The 19,021-nt window shown below is 49.7% G+C and overlaps 1 protein-coding gene across 3 annotated transcripts in view; it reads left to right on the top strand.

Moving 5' to 3' along the window:
* The first annotated feature begins 1,267 nt into the window (after window positions 1-1,267).
* The window catches only part of taf6 (TAF6 RNA polymerase II, TATA box binding protein (TBP)-associated factor), a 28,902-nt gene continuing 11,148 nt past the window's right edge, over window positions 1,268-19,021 (top strand). For 2 of the 3 annotated variants that reach the window (XM_080181808.1, XM_080181810.1), the window contains exons 1-11: window positions 1,268-1,380; window positions 4,623-4,799; window positions 5,549-5,635; window positions 6,791-6,944; window positions 9,377-9,433; window positions 10,574-10,693; window positions 12,899-13,041; window positions 13,145-13,222; window positions 14,381-14,482; window positions 16,825-17,007; window positions 18,644-18,718. In XM_080181808.1, coding sequence (XP_080037934.1) covers window positions 4,644-4,799; window positions 5,549-5,635; window positions 6,791-6,944; window positions 9,377-9,433; window positions 10,574-10,693; window positions 12,899-13,041; window positions 13,145-13,222; window positions 14,381-14,482; window positions 16,825-17,007; window positions 18,644-18,718 — 1,155 coding nt within the window. In that variant the 5' untranslated portion in view covers window positions 1,268-1,380; window positions 4,623-4,643. Of the gene's footprint in view, window positions 1,397-4,622; window positions 4,800-5,548; window positions 5,636-6,790; window positions 6,945-9,376; window positions 9,434-10,573; window positions 10,694-12,898; window positions 13,042-13,144; window positions 13,223-14,380; window positions 14,483-16,824; window positions 17,008-18,643; window positions 18,719-19,021 lie in introns of all 3 variants that reach the window. The other variant, XM_080181809.1, reaches the window with a different exon arrangement.

The following is a 19,021-nucleotide window of genomic DNA, read 5'->3' on the forward strand; positions in this document are numbered from 1 at the left end:
AGTATTGTTTCCTGTTGTTCATAGAGCACATAGAGAAGGATTTGATTTGATTTATTGTCACACGTATTGGGATACAGTGAAAAGTATTGTTTCTTGCGCACTATACAGGCAAACCATACCATTCGTAGTGTACATAGGAGAGGATTTGGTTTTTTATTGTCACATGTATTGGGACAGTGGTTAGCACTGCTGCCTCACAGCACTAGAGACCCGGGTTCAATTCCCAGCTTGGGTCACTGTCCCTGTGGAGGTTGTACGTTCTCCCTGTGTCTGCATGGGTTTCCTCCAAGTGGCCAGTTTCCTCATGATGCTCAAGTTTGCTCCCACTCCAATGACATACAGGTTAGGTGGACTAGCCCTTGGTGACCAGGAGATTTTCACAGTAACTTCATTGCGGTGTTAACAAAAGGGTTACTTATGACTAATAATAAATACACTTTAAGATGTGTGGGTTAGGTGGATTGGCCATGATAAACGTTTGGGGTTACAGGAATATCGAGGCACCCTGGTAGCATACTGTCATAATTGTTATAAATGTGATGGACCGAATGGCCTTCTGCACTGTAGGGGACTGTACGATTCAGCTCTATGTAATAACTATGAAGCCACATGGCCTAACAATTGACCCACCACTTCCCACCAGCGTTACTCACAGGTGGCGACTGTCGGCTCGGAGTACCGCCCGCCCCCGCAGGCTTTATATGCCAGCGCCGTATGTCACGTGGGAGAGAAAGCGGCCAATCCCGGAGCGGGAGGTTGCGGGGAGGCTGAGCCAATGGGCGAGGGGCAGGGGAGCGGGGCATCGCGCGGAGGCGCTTGAAAAAAAACGGTCAGGCGCGCAGCCAATCAGGGCGGCGGCTGCGCTTGTCGTTACGTGGGGTGGGAGGAGACAAGGCGTGGCTGGGGGGGGCGGGGCGGAAGGGATGCAGCCAATCAAGCCATATACGCCCGCTCATTGGCGCGAAGGGGCTGGCCGTATCCAATGGGCGACGTGGTTAACCGCAGCCAATGAGTGGTGCCGACGGTGTTACCCGCAGCCAATGAGCGGACGTATATAGGCCCGCCAATGAGCATAGTGGATGCCCACAGCCAATGGGCGGCGCGGAGAGAATGGCTGCAGCCAATTGCGGAGGGTATATTTCAGCCAGTGGGGGGAGGGGACGGCCCCAGCCAATGGGCGGAGCGGGTACTTCAACCAATTGACAACGCGGAGGGGATGGGTGCAGCCAATGGGCGGAGCGGCTGTCTCGGCCAATGGGCGGCGAGGCGCGGAGCGGAGACAAGATGGCGGATTGTGCCGGAGTGGAGGCGCTTCGGGCTCGGGGGTGACAGGGATCCAGAGAGAGATAGATCCCCACCACCTCCCCGGCTCTCCACTGGGTGAGTGAATGACTAAGTGAGTGAGGGGGAAGTAGCAAACATCAGGGATTGGGCTCACGTTCGTAGCACAGAAAGAGACCCTTCGGTCCATCAAGCCTGTACTAGCCACTGTCCTCTCTCCACACAAAATTTTATCCCCGATCTCCCACTCTCATAGAATCCCTACAGTGCAGAAGGAGGCCTTTCAGCCCATCGAGCCTGCTCCTACAACAATCCCACCCAGACCTATCCCCTTAACCCCGTGCATTTACCCTAGCTTGTCCCCCTGACACTAAGGGGCAATTTAGCATGGCCAATCCACCTAACCCGCACATCTTTGGACACTAAGGGACAATTTAGCGTGGCCAATCCACCTAACCTAATCTTTGCCTTCCTGGCATTGTTTTCCTTTGAGCTGTCATGCTGAGGAGGGAACCTGATTGACTTACAGAAGGGGTAGATAGGAAGAAACTTCTAATTAGACTTACTATTGTCACACGTATCGGGATACAGTGAGAAGTATTGTTTCTTGCACACTGTACTGACAAAGCATACCATTCATAGAGTACATGGGGAGAAGGATTTGATTTATTATTGTCACTTGTATTGGGATACAGTGAAAAGTATTGCTTCTTGCGCGCTATACAGACACAGCGTATTATCCATAGAGTACATAGGGGAGAAGGATTTGATTATTATTGTTACGTGTGTTAGGATACAGTGAGGAGTATTGTCTCTTTGGCACTATACACGCAAAGCATACGTTCATAGAGAAGGAAACAGGAGGGTGCAGAATGTAATGTTACAGTCATAGTTAGGGTGTAGAGAAAGATCAACTTAATGCAAGGTAGGCCCATTCAGAAGTCTGACAGCAGCAGGGAAGAAGCTGTTCTTGAGTCGGTTGGTACGTGACCTCAGACTTTTGTATCTTTTTCCCAACAGAAGAAGGTGGAAGAGAGAATGTCCGGGGTGCGTGGGGTCCTTAATTATGCTGGTTGTTTTTCCGAGGCAGCGGGAAGCGTAGGCAGAGTCAATGGATGGGAGGCTGGTTTGTGTGATGGGCTGGGCTACGTTCATGATATTTTGTATTTATGTGCAATTTTGGGCAGAGCAGGAGCCCATACCAAGCTGTGATACACCCAGAAAGAATGCTTTCTGTGGTGCACCTGTAAACGTTGGTGAGAGCTGTAGCAGACATGCCGAATTTCCTTAGTCTTCTGAGAAAGTAGAGGTGTTGGTGGTCTTTCGTTACTATCGTGCCAGCATTGGGGGGACCAGGACAGGTTATTGGTGATCCGGACACATAGAAACTTGAAGCTCTCGGCCATTTCCACTTCGTCCCCGTTGATGTAGACAAGGGCATGTTCTCCTTTACGCTTCTTGAAGTCGATGACAATCTCCTTTGTTTTGTTGACATTGACGGAGAGATTATTGTCACCGCACCAGTTCACCAGATTCTCTATCTCATTCCTGTACTCTGTCTCATCATTGTTTGAGATCTGACCCACTAAGGTGGTGTCATCAGCAAACTTGAAAATTGAATTGGAGGGGAATTTGGCCGCACACAGTCATAGGTGTATAAAGGGGTAGAAAGGGACTGAGAACACAGCCTAGTGGTACACCATTGTTTCTCTTTAGTAGAGGGGGCAGTAACCAGGGGGCAGAGATTTAAGGTAAGGGGGTAGGAGGTTTAGTGGGGAGTTGAGGAATGACCCAAAGGGTGGTGGGAATCTCAGGCTCGCTGCCTGAAAGGGTGGGAGAGACGGGAACCCTCGTAACATTGAAGAAGCTTTTAGCTGAGCTCTTGAAGCAGCCTCGCACACAAGGCAAGTGACCAAATACTGGAAAATGGCACTAGAATAGATAGGGGCTTAATGGCTGGCATAGTCATGATGGGCCGAATGGCCTTTTTCTGTGCTGTCAAACTCTGTAACTCTAGATACATAAATTGTTGAAACTGTTTGTCCGATGTACCAGGGACCCAGGGTTCAACTCTGGCCTCGGCTGACTGTGTGGCGTCTGCACATTCTTCTGTGTCTGGGTGGGTTTCTTCCGGGTGCTCCGGTTTCTTCCCACAGTCCAAAGATGTGCAGGTTGTTGGAATTCGCCATGCTAAATTGCCCTTTAGTATACAAAGATGTGTAGGTTAGGTGGATTGGCCATGCTACATTGCCCCTTAGTGTCCCAGGATGTGCAGGTTAGGTGGATTAGTCATAGTGAATGTGTGGGATTACAGGGAGAGAGTGATATGGCGGGCTAAGTAAAATACTCTTTCGGAGAGTCGGTGCAGACTCTCAGAATAGAAATGTAGAAGATAGGAGCAGGAGGAGGCCATTCAGCCCGTCAAGGCTGCCCCGCTATTCATCACGATTATGGCTGATTGTCCAGTTCAATAGCCTAATCTTGCTTTCTCCCCATAACCTTTGATCCCATTCGCCCCAAGTGTTATATCCAATGTTTTGGCATCAACTACTTCCTGTGGTAATGATAGCTCCATTTAAGGGGTAACTCGGCGAATACATGGATAGGATGGGAGTGGAAGGATATGAACTCTAAGTGCCTACGGTTTTAGTTTAGGCAGGTATTGTAATCAGTGCAGGTTTGGAGGGCCGAAGGGCCTGTTCCTGTGCTGTACTGTTCCTTGTTCAGTGTTAATGTACAGTAAGTAGTCTCACAACACCAGGTTAAAGCCCAACAGGTTTACTTGGTATCACAAGCTTTCAGAGCACTGCTCCTTCATCAGGGGGCTGAAGAGTGTTGCTCCGAAAGCTCGTGCTGCCAAATAAACCTGTTGGTCTTTAACCTGCTGTTTGTGAGACGTCTTACCCTGCCCACCCCAGTCCAACGCTGGCAACTCCGCGTCTGTGTTCACGTAAGGCTACTTGTGACACTAATAAATAAATTTTAGCACTTCTAAAAAATCTGAAATGAAAAGAGAGAGAGAAAGGCAACTGGAAATGCTTGGAAGAGCTGAAAGCCACTGTGGGGAAGAGACGCGTGTTTCTGAGTCAAGGGGACATTTAATTCTCTTTCTCTCTCCTGCTAAGCCTTTTTCAGCGTTGTTCGAAGTTTGTATGGAAACACAGCTTTGACCTGAGCGTTTTCCTTTCAATTCTGGGCAGGTGTATTTCAGGGAGTGTGTGAACTTTCTGGAGAGATTGCAGGAAAGATTTTCCGAGATTGGAGGGTTTGAATGAACGGACTGAAAAGGGTTTTTGTTTTGTTTGTTTTAAGCTCTGCGTTTTGGTTTGGGTTCCCCGCAGGGTCTATGATGGGAGCGAAACATGGCTGAGGAGAAGAAACTGAAGATTAGCAACACGCTGCTTCCCACCGAGTCTATGAAAGTGATCGCTGAATCCATAGGAATCTCCCAGCTTTCCGAGGAAACGTGCCAAAGCCTGACCGAGGAAGTGAGCTACCGGATCAAGGAGCTGGCGCAGGTAAACTTGCCTCGTAAGCAGAGTCCTGTGCCTCGCTGTGCTGTATTTGCACACAGCCCTGTGTCTGTTTTGAATAGAGGTGTAGTCCTGTGTCTGTGCCATGTGTAGTAGTCTGGCTTTTTGCAAGCAGACTGTGTGTGTGTGTGGTGTGTGTGTGTGTGTGTGTGTGTGTGTGTGTGTGTGCCTCTTTGGAAAATTATGCAGTTCTGTTCTGCCTCCTGTGCTTAAGCACAGTCCTGTACCTTTTGTATTTTTGTGTGGCCCCCTGTGTGCCCATCCTGCGTCTGTGCGTGCCGGGCCCCGTCCTGCGTCTGCGCGCGTGCCACTGTCTGCTGTATGTTCTATTGAAGCAGTTGAGGCTATCTCGTTGAATGTTTTTAAGGGGAGGATAGATAGATTTTTGAACAGTAAAGGAATTAAGGGTTATGGTGAGCGGGTGGGTAAGTGGAGCTGAGTCCGTGAAAAGATCAGCTATGATCTTACTGAATTGGGGGAGCAGGCTCGAGGGGCCAGATGGCCGACTCCTGCTCCCAGTTCTTATGTTCTAGCTTCGCTTTGGACAGGAGGCCATTCGTACAGCGGGAGACTGATCCTCCAGTCGGATAGTGACGCGTCTCCTACAGATGAAACACGAAAAGCACTGGGGGTGGGGGGAAGTGGGGCAAGTTCAGTGACACTGAAGATCTTTCTTAGCTCTGTTAACCGATCATTTTAAACAAGCGCGGCTTGTCTCTCTCTCCCCCCCGCAGGATGCTTTGAAATATATGCACCACGGAAAGCGGAAGAAGCTGACCACTGTCGACATCGATTGTGCCCTGAAGCTGAAAAATGTTGAGGTGTGCCCGTCTCCCTCTGAATCCTTCCCCCCCACTGTTTACCTCTTACTGTTCAATGCGCTGAGAGGGAGAGGGGGAATGTGAACAAGTTGCTCGGTGTAAAGTTTATTTATCAGTGCCACAAGTAAGGCTTACGTTAACACTGCAATGAAGTTACTGTGAAATTCCCCACAACTCCTATCGGGTAACACTGTGGGGGAATGTAGCACGGCCAATGCACCCTAACCAGCGTGTCTTTTGGACTGTGGGAGGAAACCCACCCAGACACGGGGAGAATGTGCAGACTCTACACAGACAGTGACCCCAAGCCGGGAATCGAACCCGGGTCCTTGGTGCTGTGAGACAGCGGTGCTAACCCACTGTGCCACCCGTTCCCAACGTGACCCTCCCTGCACTAAGGAGAAACATCTCAGCTTCTTTGCTGTCTCTCCACATGGGCTGTGGTCTTTCACCCTTGTTACTGGAGTTTGTAGTTGGTGGTGGCAAAGCCAGAGAGACTTACTGAAGGACGGCACTTACTGGGCAGCACAGCGGTTAGCACTGCTGTCTCTCAGTGCCAGGGACCCGGGGCAGCACGGTGACACAGTGGGTTAGCACTGCGGTCTCACAGCGCCAGAGATCCGGGTTCAATTCTGCCCTCGGGTCACTGTCTGTGTGGAGACTGCACGTTCACCCCATGTCTGCGTGGGTTTCCTCCAGGTGCTCCGGTTTCCTCCCACACTAAAAAGTCTGACAACACCAGGTTTTAGTCCAACCGATTTATTTGACCCCACATCATTCCTCCCACACTCCAGAGATGTGTAGGTTCGGAGGATTAGCCATGACAAATTGCCCCATCGTATCCAAAGGTGTGTGCGTTAGGTGAATTGGCCATGCTAAATTGCCCCTTAGTGTCCAAAGATGTGCAGATTAGATGGATTGGTCATGCTAAATTGCCCCTTAGTGTCAGGAGGGCTAGCGGGGTAAATATGTGGGGTAATGGGGATAGGTTTTGGGTGGGGTTGTTGTCAGTGCAGATTCGATGGGCCGAATGGCCACTTTCTTCACTGTAGTGATTCTATGAAGCCACGGATGGATGGGGTTGAGCGTCTGGGTGAACGGCGAGGGTTTTGGAGGTGAGTTTGTAAACCGCTGCCCTCTCGCTCCTCTCTGCAGCCGCTGTACGGGTTCCACGCTCAGGAGTTCATTCCCTTCCGCTACGCCAGCGGAGGAGGGCGCGAGCTTCACTTCTACGAGGAGAAGGAGGTCGACCTCAGCGACATCATCAACACCCCGCTCCCTCGAGTTCCACTGGACGTCTGTCTCAAAGGTAAACGCGAACCCCGGCACCCTTTCTTGTAGTCACCCCCCTTACTACAAGTGAGAGGTGACAGAGGGTCAAGGGGGTAGAGGTATGGTAACATAGTGGTAATGTTACTGGACCCCTTAATCCAGAGGGTCAGACTAATGCTGCAGTGACACGGTGGTGGGGGAGGGGGGGGGGGGGTAGATTTCATACAGTCCTACAGGGCAGAAGGAGGCCATTTATCCCGTTGAGTCTGCACCGAACACAATCCGAACCAGGCCCTATTCCCATAACCCCGTGCATTTACCCAGCTAATTTCCCCTGACGCTAGGGTCAACTTAGCATGGCCAGTCCACCTAACTGCACATCTTTGGACCAGAATCATTGAATCCCTACAGCGTAGAAGGAGGCCATTCGGCCCATCAAGTCTGAACCGACCACGATCCCACCCAAGCCCTATCCCCACATCCCCAAACATTTACCCTGCTAATCCCTCTAATCTGCACATCCTGCAACACTAAGGGGCAATTTAGCACGGCCAATCAACTTAACCCGCACATCTTTGGAGTGTGGGAGGAAACTGGAGCGCCCAGAGGAAACCCACGCAGACACGGGGAGAACATGCAGACTCCACACAGGCAGTGACCTGAGCCGGGAACGGAACCTGAGTCCCTGACACTGAGGCAGCGGTGCTAATCACTGTGCTACCCAATGCATCAGTCACCAAACCTGAGTATTGCTGAAAAAGTAGACACGCTGTCAAAGCTTTTCACTTTGTATTCATCAGGACAAATGCAAGAATGCCAAATTCCAAAGGAAGAAACAATTTGTGCCATATGAGAAAAGGGAACTGATTGGTTGGCAATTCAATTCTGGTTGAGGTGTTGCCATAGAGACTACAGCAGTGAGAATCTGTCGCTGTGATAATTCGCTGGTGTATTCTCCATGGCGACACCTGGACCAACCAGTCGATTTGCCAACCATTCAGCACCCCCTTCTCACGCAGTGTTTGTTATAGCTTCCTTTGAAATTTGGCGTTCTTGTGTCTGTCTGGAAAAGTGCAAGATGAAAAGCTTTGACAACGTGGCTTTTCAGCAATAATCGAATAATAAACCTTTGATATGAAGCTATTAAAAACCCATTTGGTTCAGTTATTGACTGATTATTGTCACATGTATTGGGATACAGTGAAAAGTATTGTTTCTTGCATGCTATACAGACAAAGCATACTGTTCATAGTGAAGGAGATGAGAGTGCAGAATGTAGTGTTACAGTCATAGCTAGGATGTAGAGAAAGATCAACTTAACGCGAGGTAGGTCCATTCAGAAGTCTGACAGCAGCAGGGAAGAAGCTGTTCTTGAGTCGGTTGGTACATGACCTCGGACTTTTGTATCTTTTTCCTGGTGGAAGAAGGTGGAAGAGAGAATGTCCGGGGTGTGGGGGTCCTTAATTATGCTGGCTGCTTTTCCCGAGGCAGCGGGAAGTGTAGACAGAGTCAGTGGATGGGAAGCTGGTTTGCGTGATGGGATTGGGCTACATTCACAACCCTTTGTAGCTTCTTGCGGTCTTAGAGCAGGAGGTATATCAAGTTTTATTTATTAGTCACAAGTGGGCTTACATTAACACTGCAATGAAGTTACTGTGAAAATCCCCTAGTTGCCACACTCTGACACCTGTTTGGGTAACACTGAGGGAGAATTTAGCACGGCCAATGCATCCTAACCAGCATGTCTTTCGGACTGTGGGAGGAAACCCCTGCAGTCATGGGGAGAACGTGCAGACTCCACACAGACAGTGACCCAAGCCAGGAATCGAACCCGGGTCCCTGGCGCTGTGGGGCCAGCGCTAACCACTGTGCCACCATGTTGCCAAGCTGTGATACATTCAGAAAGGATACTTTCTATGGTGCATCTGTGCTTTAGGGAAGGAAATCTGTCTTTAAGTTTAGTACGGTGGCACAGTAGTTAGCACTGCTGCCTCAAGCGCCAGGGACCTGGATTCAGTTCCAGCCTCGGGCCACTGTGTGGAGTTTGCACATTCTCCCTGTGTCTATGTGGGTTTCCTCCAGGTGCCCCCGTTTCCTCCCACAGTCCAAAGATGTGCAGGTTAGGTGGATTGGCTGTGCTAAATTGCCCCTTAGCGTCAGGGGATTAACAGGGTTGGGGTTACGAGAATCGGGCCTGGGTGGGATTGTGGTCGGTACAGACTCGATGGGCTGAAAGGTCTCCTGTACTGTAGCGAATTCTATGGCTGCCTGGCCAATATTGACTCCAGAACCACAGCAATGTGGTTGACCCTGAAATGGCCAGGTGAGACACTCAGTTGTAGGCAGCTCCTTGCCGCAGGGCAATTAGAAATGGACAACAAATACAACCCCTCCCATCAACACTCACACCCAATATGAAAAGGACTGTTTGAACCAGATATAACCGTCTCTCTCTGTCTTGCTTTCCAGCCCACTGGCTCAGTATTGAAGGAGTGCAGCCCGCAATTCCAGAGAATCCTCCTCCAGGTAAGCTGGCAGACTGATGATGTCCCTTCTATCTGTGTGTAAAATCAACATGGGGTGTCCATTCGGCCCATCAGGGCTGCATTGAAGGCTGGTCATCTTCCTCCAGTCCGGTTTCCTGTCCTGTCCTATCCCTCTGTTCCTGTAATCTCCCAAAAAAAATCTAGCAGTATCAACCTGAAGTGTACTTAGCACCTGAGCACCCACAGCTCCAGAGGGCAGAGAATTCCACAGAAATCAGAACTGACTGATTAAATTCCTCCTCATCGCAGTCCGAAATGTCCGACCCCTTAATCCTGAGACCGTGACCGTGTGTTCTGAACCCTCGAGCCAGGGAAACTAGATCTGTGTAAAGATGTGCTAAATAGAACTGCAGAAATTTGATTTATTATTGTCACGTGTATTGGGATACAGTGAAAAGTATTGTTTCTTGTGTGCTGTACGTACAAAGCATACTGTTCATAGAGTACATAGAGGAGAGGGATTTGATTTATTATTGTCACATGTATTGGGATACAGTGAAAAGTATTGTTTCTTGCACAGTATACAGGCAAAGCATACTGTTCATAGAGTACATGGGGGAGAAGGAAAGGAGAGGGTGCAGAATATAGTATTACAGTCATAGCTAGGGTGTAGAGAAAGATCAATTTTATAAAGTAGGTCCATTCAAAAGTCTGACGGCAGCAGGGAAGAAGCTAATTCACCCTAACCAGTACGTCTTTCGGGCTGTGGGAGGAAACCGGAGCACCCAGAGGAAACCCACACAGACACGGGGAGAATGTGCAAATTCCACATGGACAGGAACGCGAGGCTGGGAATCAAATCTGTGTCCCTGGAGCTGTGAGGCAGCAGTGCTAACCCACTGTGCCACTATACCGCTCCTATTTCCTGCTCCTATATTCTGTGTCTGAGCAACCAGAACCCCTCTACAGCTGTAGTTTAATAGTTGTCATGTTGATACTGGCCCTGGAATTGCTAACTCGGTGCGTGATGGCTCCCCTGTTATTTACACTCCCTGAATGCTCTCAAAAATAGCCCAGTTTCCACACCTTGTGATCTGAAATTCCTGATCTCTGCCTTGCAGGCTTCTAACAGTTGGATTTTCTACGCTCTCCTCTCTCTCTATCTCTCTCCCCCCCGCAGCGCCCAAGGAGCAGCAGAAGGTCGAGTCCACCGAGCCGCTGAAGGTCATCAAACCGGGCCAAGAGGAGGAGGGTCAAGCGAAGGGGAAAGGTCAAGGGGCAGCAGCCACCGATGGCAAAGGTCAGGAACGAGGACTGGGGCGTCAAGGCAAAAGAGCGACAACGGGCCTGTCGCAGTCTGGGTGTTGCAATTTGATTTTGGGGGGGGTGGGGGGTGCAGAGTATAAAGTCAAAGGAGGCCATTCGGCCCGTTGTGCCCAAACTGGGCAAGAAGCAAAGTGACCAGGACTGAACGCAGTACTCTAGCCGTGGTCTAACTAGTCACAATGCATAGTCTACAGCACGGAAACAGGCCCTTCGGCCCAACTTGTCCATGCCTACCCGGTTTCCACAACTGGATTCATAGAATCTCTACGATGCGGAAGGAGGCCATTTGGCCCATCTGTACTGACCACCATCCCACCTAGGCCCAACTCCCGTAACCCCATATATTTACCCCGCTAATTGTCCCTAACTAGGGTGAATTTAGCACGGCCAATCCACTCCACGCATTTTTGGACTGTGCAAGGAACCTGGAGGAGAGCCACGCAGACACCTGGGGTTGGGGGGGGGCAGGTATTCCAGTCCAAATGCCTTTTCGGTGTTGTAACTGTACTCGCCTCTACCACCTCCTCTGGCAGCTCGTTCCACACACGCACCTCCCTCGTGTGAAAAAGTTACCCCTTGGGTCCCTTTCCCCTCTCACCTTTAACCTCTGCCCTCTAGTTTTGCACTCCCTGGGGAGAAGACTTCAGCTGTTCTCCTTTATCTATGGTTTTAAAATATTATTTATTTAGTGTTTAACAAAGTCCGAAAATTAACTTTGGGCGAGAGGAGGTAAGGAATTTTTATCCAAATAATTTGGCCCCAGAGTTTCCCTTCTCTGGTTATTTTTAACCTCGCCTCTTGCTGCTTTTACACAAGTTTTTTTGAAAGGCAGCCTTCATCTTCGAAAAGGAAATGGTAAAGCAGTCAGGATTTTCTGGCATTCCTGTTCCTCTCTGTCTCCTTTACTTCCCGTTTTGTCTTTAAACTGATGACAGGTTGTCAGACTCCCCTGGGGGGCGGGGGGGATTTGAACTCTCATTTCGTTGAGTTTTAACACCATTCAATCCAAACCCCCACCCCTCCCAGGTGATCTGCAACTATTTCCACTCCCCCGGGCCCGGTTACCTGTCCCTACACGTGTCCCGTTATCATGCCTTGCAGCATCTATTATCTATTGACTACTGCCCTCCAGCCACGTATAGATATTCCCTCGAGCGTGTTGGAAAGTCTGCAGTGGAACTTAAATCTCGTAGGGAGCAATTAAAGTGAAAAGAAATAATAGTTGCCAGCTATGTATTGCACATCTCTCTGTCGCACACTCTCTGCCGCTCGCACCCCCCCCTTCCCTCTTGCCCTCTGTCCCTTCTGTTTCCCTTTTCTCTACTGCCCTGTCCCCACTCTCTCTCGGCCTCTCTTCCCCATCCTGCCTCTCCATCTACATCGCTTTAAGTTCCTGGTGTTTTTGCTCTGTAATGTTGCATGCTCACTCTCTCTCACACTCTCTGTTTTGTAATATTCTCATTCGTTCACTCTGTGTTGCATTCAGTTCTGTAATATTCTTGTGTGCTCGCTCTCTCTCGCACCCTCTGTTCTGTAATATTCTTGCACATTCACTCTGTCTTGCACTCTCTGCTCTGTAATATTCTTGCGTGCTTGCTCTCTGCCACACTCTGTTATGTAATGTTCTCATTTGTTCGCTCTGTCTTGCATTCAGTTCTGTAATATTCTCGTGTGCTCTCTCTCTTGCATTCTCTACTGTCTAATATTCTCACGTGCTCGCTTGCTCTCGCACTCTCTATTCTGTAATATTCTTGCATGCTCACTCTCTCTCGCAGTTTGTTGTGTAATATTCTCACATGCTCGCTCTGTCTTGCACTCTATTCTGTAATATTCTTGCTTGCTCGCTCTGTCTTGCATTCTCTGTTCTGTAATATTCTCACGTGCTCACTCTCTCTCACGCTCTTCTGTAATATTCTTCCGTGCTTGCTTCTCGCACTCTAATATTCTCACATGCTCGCTCTGTCTTGCACTGTGTTCTGTAATATTCTTGCGGGCTTGCTCTGTCTTGCACTTGCTGTTCTGTAATATTCTCGTTCGTTCGCTTTCTCTCACACTTGCTGTTCTGTGATATTCTTGCATGCTTGCTCTCTCGCACTGTGTTCTGTAATCTCGTTTGCTCTCTCGCTCTGTAATGTGTTTGCTGTGTAGTAAAGTCTCCCCCGTCACTGCTCCCCTCCAGGTAAAGACAAGAAGAAGTCTCTGCTGGATGGGGGTGTGCTGAAACTGAAACCGAGGACCACTCACGAGCTGTCTGTGGAGCAGCAGCTGTACTACAAGGAGATAACCGAGGCGTGTGTCGGATCCTGCGAGGCCAAGAGAGCAGTAAGATCTTCTCATAAAGAAGCAGTTCTGTCCTGTCTTACAGAGAAGTCTCTTCTGTTTGCTGCTATCTCAGGGTGACTGCTTTTCTCATTCCCTCTCACAGGAGGCACTGCAGAGCATAGCCACTGACCCGGGCTTGTACCAGATGCTACCCAGATTTAGCACCTTTATATCTGAAGGGGTAAGACTCGTAACATTGCACTCTGTTGGTCTTGCGTGTGCATGCTCCCTTGCCTGTCTGCCCCTCGTTGCGCCAGTCCTGCGTATGCTCACCTACCTGCATGTGTGCGCATCCCCACCATATTGCCCAGTACAACTTGTAACCCAGTATTGGGTGGCACAGTGGTTAGTACTGCTGCCTCGCAGCGCCAGGGACCTGGGTTCAGTTCTGGCTTTGAATGACTGTGGAGTCTGCATGTTCTCTCCATGCCTGCGTGGATTTCCTCCGGTTACTCCATTTTCCTCCCACACTCCACAAGACGTGCTGGTTAGGTGGATTGGCCGTGCTAAATTGCCCCTTAGTGTCCAAAGATGTGTTGGTTAGGTGGATTGGCCATGCTAAATTGCCCCTTAGTGTCCAAAGATGTGTTGGTTAGGTGGGTTGGCCATGCTAAATTGCCCCTTAGTGTCCAAAGATGTGTTGGTTAGGTGGATTGGCCATGCTAAATTGCCCCTTAGTGTCCAAAGATGTGTTGGTTAGGTGGATTGGCCATGCTAAATTGCCCCTTAGTGTCCAAAGATGTGTTGGTTAGGTGGATTGGCCATGCTAAATTGCCCCTTAGTATCCAAAGATGTGTTGGTTAGGTGGATTGGCCATGCTAAATTGCCCCTTAGTGTCCAAAGATGTGTTGGTTAGGTGGATTGGCCATGCTAAATTGCCCCTTAGTGTCCAAAGATGTGTTGGTTAGGTGGATTGGCCATGCTAAATTGCCCCTTAGTGTCCAAAGACGTGTTGGTTAGGTGGGTTGGCCGTGCTAAATTGCCCCTTAGTGTCCCAGGGTCTGCAGGTTTGGGGGTAAGTGCTTGGGGTTTTGGGGTAGGGTCTGGATAAATTGCTCTGTCAGAGTTGGTGCAGATCTGATGGGCCGAATGGAGGGATTTTATCCTGGGAAGGGTGACGGACTGGGGGGTCTTTAATATGCGCTGGTTTGAGAGGGTAGATGTGGAAAAGATTGTGCGTGGGGCCATCAGTATAAGATGGTCATTAATAAATCACCCCTAGAGCCATGAGAATGTGGACCGTGTTGCCACAGGGAGTGGTGGGGAACAGCCGCGGTGCAGTGAAGGTGCTGATTGGAATGGTGCTGAGTATTTAGGTGTGTGTGTGTGTGTTCCTCAGGTGCGTGTAAACGTGGTGCAGAATAACCTGGCGCTGCTCATCTATCTGATGCGGATGGTGAAAGCATTGATGGACAACCCTACACTGTACCTGGAAAAATACGTGAGTGTCGATTCATTCTGAGAGGAAAGAAAGACTTGCATTTCTACAGTGCCGTACGTCACCTCAGGGAGTGCAGCAGACAGTTTGCGCACTGCATAGGCCGTAATAATGATCCAATAATCTGTTATTGGGATACTAATTGAGGGAAGAATGTTGACCAAGGTACCAGGGAGGACTCCCCCGAGATAGCGCTTTGGGACCTTTTACATACCTGAAGGAGGATGGTTTTAACATCTCATCCGAAAGAGGGAACCTTCAACAGTGCTGCACTCCCTCAGGGTGATACTAAGAGTGTCGACCTGGATGTTGGAGTTTTGGGAGTGCTGTGATGCTGATTGGATTTGGTTTATTATTGTCACATGTATTGGGATACAGTGGAAAGTATTGTTTTTCAGACTTTTGTATCTTTTTCCCGACGGAAGAAGGTGGAAGAGAGAATGTCCGGGGTGTGTGGGGTCCTTGATTATGCCGGCTGCTTTTCCCGAGGCAGCGGGAAGTGTAGACAGAGTCAGTGGATGGGAGGCTGGTTTGCGTGATGGGCTGGGCTACATTCGCTTTGTAGTTCCTTGCGGTCTTGTGCAGAGCAGTAGCCATACCAAGCTGTGATACACCCAGAAAGAATGTTTTCTATGGTGCATCTGTAAAAGTTGGGGAGAGTCGTAGCTGACATGCCAAATTTCCTTAGTCTTCTGAGAAAGTGGAGGCGTTGATGGGCTTTCTTAACTATAGTGTCAGCGTGGGGGGCACCAGGACAGGTTGTTGGTGATCCGGGCATCTAGAAACTTGACCCTCTCGAACCTTTCCACTTCACCCCCGTTGCTGTAGACAGGGGCATGTCCTCCCTTGGGAAGGGAGGGGGAGGTATGTCCTCCCCTGATAGTCCTGACCTGGAGTCTCTGTTGGGGTCTGGCAAGTGAATCGCAAATGACTCTCTGACTGGGAGACAAGTGATAGAGAGGGCAGCCCCCCCTAAACCACAGCAAATGGCGTAGAATCCATAGTCTCTGGAGTGGCACGTGTTGCTATGCGAATCTGTCTGGGCAACTTGCATTTATGTAGCCCCATTCACAAAGCAAAATGTCCCTGTGTATTTTGCAGGAATGATTAGCAATAAAGATTTAACACGGAGGGACATGAGGAGATGTTAGGGGCAGGTGACCACAAGCTCCCTCCACATGGGAAGGTTTAAGAAGTGCTGCTCAAACAATGAGGAGGTTTAGCAGGGGAATCTCAGAGCTTGGGGCAGCATGATAGCACAGTGGTTAGCTCTGCTGCCTCACAGCGCCAGGGACCTGGGTTCGATTCCCAGCTGGGGTCACTGTCTGTGCGGAGTCTGCACATTCTCCCCATGTCTACGTGGGTTTCTTCCAGGTGCACTGGTTTTTCCCCACAGTCCAAAAGACATGTTGGTTAGGGTGCATTGGTTGTGCTAAATTCTTTCTCAGTGTTACCCAAACAGGCTCTGGAGTGTGGTGACTAGGGGCTTTTCACAGTAATTTCATTGCAGCGTTAATGTAAGCCGACTTGTGACACTGAAGGATTTAAACTTCAGAGTCCAGTCAGCTGAAGAGACGGCCACCCGTGGAGTTCTAAAAATTGTGTAGATGCAAGAGGCCAGAACTGGATAGACTGGGACTTTTTGCCCTGGAGTGTAGGAGGCTTAGGACTGATCTTACCCTATTATAGAAAGGATATTATTAAACTGGAAAGAGTGCAGAAAAGATTTACTAGGATGCTACAGGGACTTGATGGATTGAGTTATAAGGAGAGGCTGGATAGACTGGGACTTTTTTCCCTGGAGTGTAGGAGGCTGAGGGGTGACCTTATAGAGGTCTATAAAATAATGAGGGGCACAGATCAGCGAGATAGTCAATATCTTTTCCCAAAGGTAGGGGAGTCTAAAACTAGAGGGCAAAGGTTTAAGGTGAGAGGGGAGAGATACGAAAGTGTCCAGAGGGGCAATATTTTCACACAGAGGGTGGTGAATGTCTGGAACGAGCTGCCAGAGGTAGTCGTAGAGGTGGGGACAATTTTATCTTTTAAAAAGCATTTAGATAGTTACATGGGTACGATGGGTATAGAGGGATATGGGCCAAATACGGGCAATTGGGGCGAGCTTAGTAGTTAATAGAAAGGGCGGTATGGACAAGTTGGGCTGAAGGGCCTGTTTCCAAACGTCGATGGAAGAGAGCAGAGATCTTGGAGGGTTTGGTCTGGAGGAGGTCACAGAGATGTGGAAGGGAATGAGACCGTGGATAAGTTGTGGGGTAAATCTTTTGGTTCCCGCTATGCGCTGCCTCAGAAGAGTCGCCAGTAATCTTTCTGCTGCCTTTCCCCCTTAGCTACACGAACTGATCCCCGCGGTGGTGACGTGCATCGTTAGCCGGCAGCTTTGCCTTCGGCCGGATGTGGACAATCACTGGGCGCTGCGTGACTTCGCCGCCCGCCTAATGGCGCAGATCTGCAAGAACTTCAGCACCACCACCAACAACATCCAGTCCCGCATCACCAAAACCTTCACCAAGGTAAGGGGCATCGCGGCCCTGTGACAGTTACTGCCTTCATTCTCCTGCTTCTGTGACGGACTGGGATGCGTTCACCCCGCTATGTAGCTCCTTGTGGCCTTGGACAGGGCAGGACCCCATACCAAGCTGTGATACAACCAGGAAGAATGCTTTCTATGGGGCATCTGTAAAAGTTGGAATCACACTTGGAATACTGTGTACAGTTCTGGTCACCCTATCGTAGGTGGGGTGTAGAGAAAGATCAACTTAATGCAAAGTAAGTCCATTCAAAAGTCTGACAGCAGCAGGGAAGAAGCTGTTCTTGAGTTGGTTGGTACGTGACCTCAGACTTTTCTAACATTTTGCTGACGGAAGAAGGTGGAAGAGAGAATGTCCGGGGTGTTTGGGGTCCTTGATTATGCTGGCTGCTTTTCCCGAGGCAGCGGGAAGTGTAGACGGAGTCAATGGATGGGAGGCTGGTTTGCGTGATGGATTGGGCTACATTCACGACCTTTTGTAGCTCCTTGCGATCTTGGGCAGAGCAGGAGCCCATACCAAGCTGTGATACAGCCAGAAAGAATGCTTTCTATGGAGCATCTGTAAAGGTTGGTGAGAGTCGTAGCTGACATGCCAAATTTCCTTAGTCTTCTAAGAAAGTAGAGGCTTTGGTGCAGCTGATACTAGGATGGTGCAAAAGGTAGTCTTTGTTATCGAGGGTATGGGCTCGATAGCTCAGCTCAGGGTCACCGAGGACGCTGGGATTGCAAACAGTCCAATTCAGCCCCTGCCTGAGGCTAGGGAAGGAGAGAGTCAGAGGCTAAGGTGCAGAGCTTGTGACAGGTACCGAAGATAAAGGGTGGGATTTTACAGCCACGCTCAAGTGAGACCGGAAATTCTCACCCGAGGCCATTTCCGTTGCCCGCCCCTTGCCTGCTCCAATTCCGTATCGGGCAGGGCGGTAGAGTTCCGGCGAATGTCTTCCTTTCTCCAGATATCTAAATGGAGAAAACCTCAGTATTGGGCGGCACGGTGGCACAGTAGCACTGCTGCCTCACAGTCCCAGCCACCTGGGTTTGATTCCCAGCTTGGAGTCACTGTGTGGAGTTTGCACGTTCTCCCCGTGTCTGCGTGGGTTTCCTCTGGGTGCTCTGGTTTTCTCCCACACTCCAAAGATGCACAAGTTAGGTGGATTGGCCATGCTAAATTGCCCCTTAATGACCAAAGATGTGCAGGTTAGGTGGATTGGCCATGCTAAAATTCTCCCTCTGTGTTACCCGAACAGACTCCGGAGTGTGATGGCTAGGGGATCCTCACAGTAACTTCATTGCAGTGTTAATGTAAGCCCACTTGTGACAGTAATAAATAAACTTTAAGGATGTGGGGCTGGCATGCCAGTGATAGCAGTGGTGTGTTTGAGCTGGTTTATCATCAGCGCAGATTTGGACCCTATCTTGAGTCTTGAGGTTTGTTTTAATATCCCACTCCAGGCCTGGTTAGGATCGGCACAGCTCAGACCCTTAATGTGGCCTGATTTTGATTGGCTTTGGACCTCGGCTGAGCCAGTGTTGGATTATTACCCACCAGATCTCCGGGGTACTTCAGAAGCCTTGGTGCGCTCTTGTGTGTAACTGAGCCTCGCTCTTTGTTACCATTTCAGAGTTGGTTAGATGACAAGACTCCCTGGACGACGAGATACGGCTGCATCGCAGGGTTGGCAGAGTTGGGCCACGATGTGAGTATACCTTCAGTATTTAACGTACCTTCCCGGAGCGCTGCTGGCCCAGAGCCTGGGGAGCGTAATTCTTTTTTCAACAAAACCCTGACTCGCAAGACAATAACCAAGTTTCCCAAACCCATTCTCCTGCCTTTTCCCCATAACCTTTCATCCCCTTATCAATCAAGAATTCTATCTATTTGCAGCACGGTAGCACGGTGGGTTAGCATTGCTGCTTCACAGCTCCAGGGACCTGGGTTCGATTCCCCGCTTGGGTCACTGTCTGTGTGGAGTTTGTACATTCTCCTCATGTCTGCGCGG

Source organism: Carcharhinus amblyrhynchos, unplaced genomic scaffold (assembly GCF_965287045.1).
Source record: "Carcharhinus amblyrhynchos unplaced genomic scaffold, sCarAmb.v2.hapA scaffold_43, whole genome shotgun sequence".
Lineage (NCBI taxonomy): Eukaryota > Metazoa > Chordata > Chondrichthyes > Carcharhiniformes > Carcharhinidae > Carcharhinus > Carcharhinus amblyrhynchos.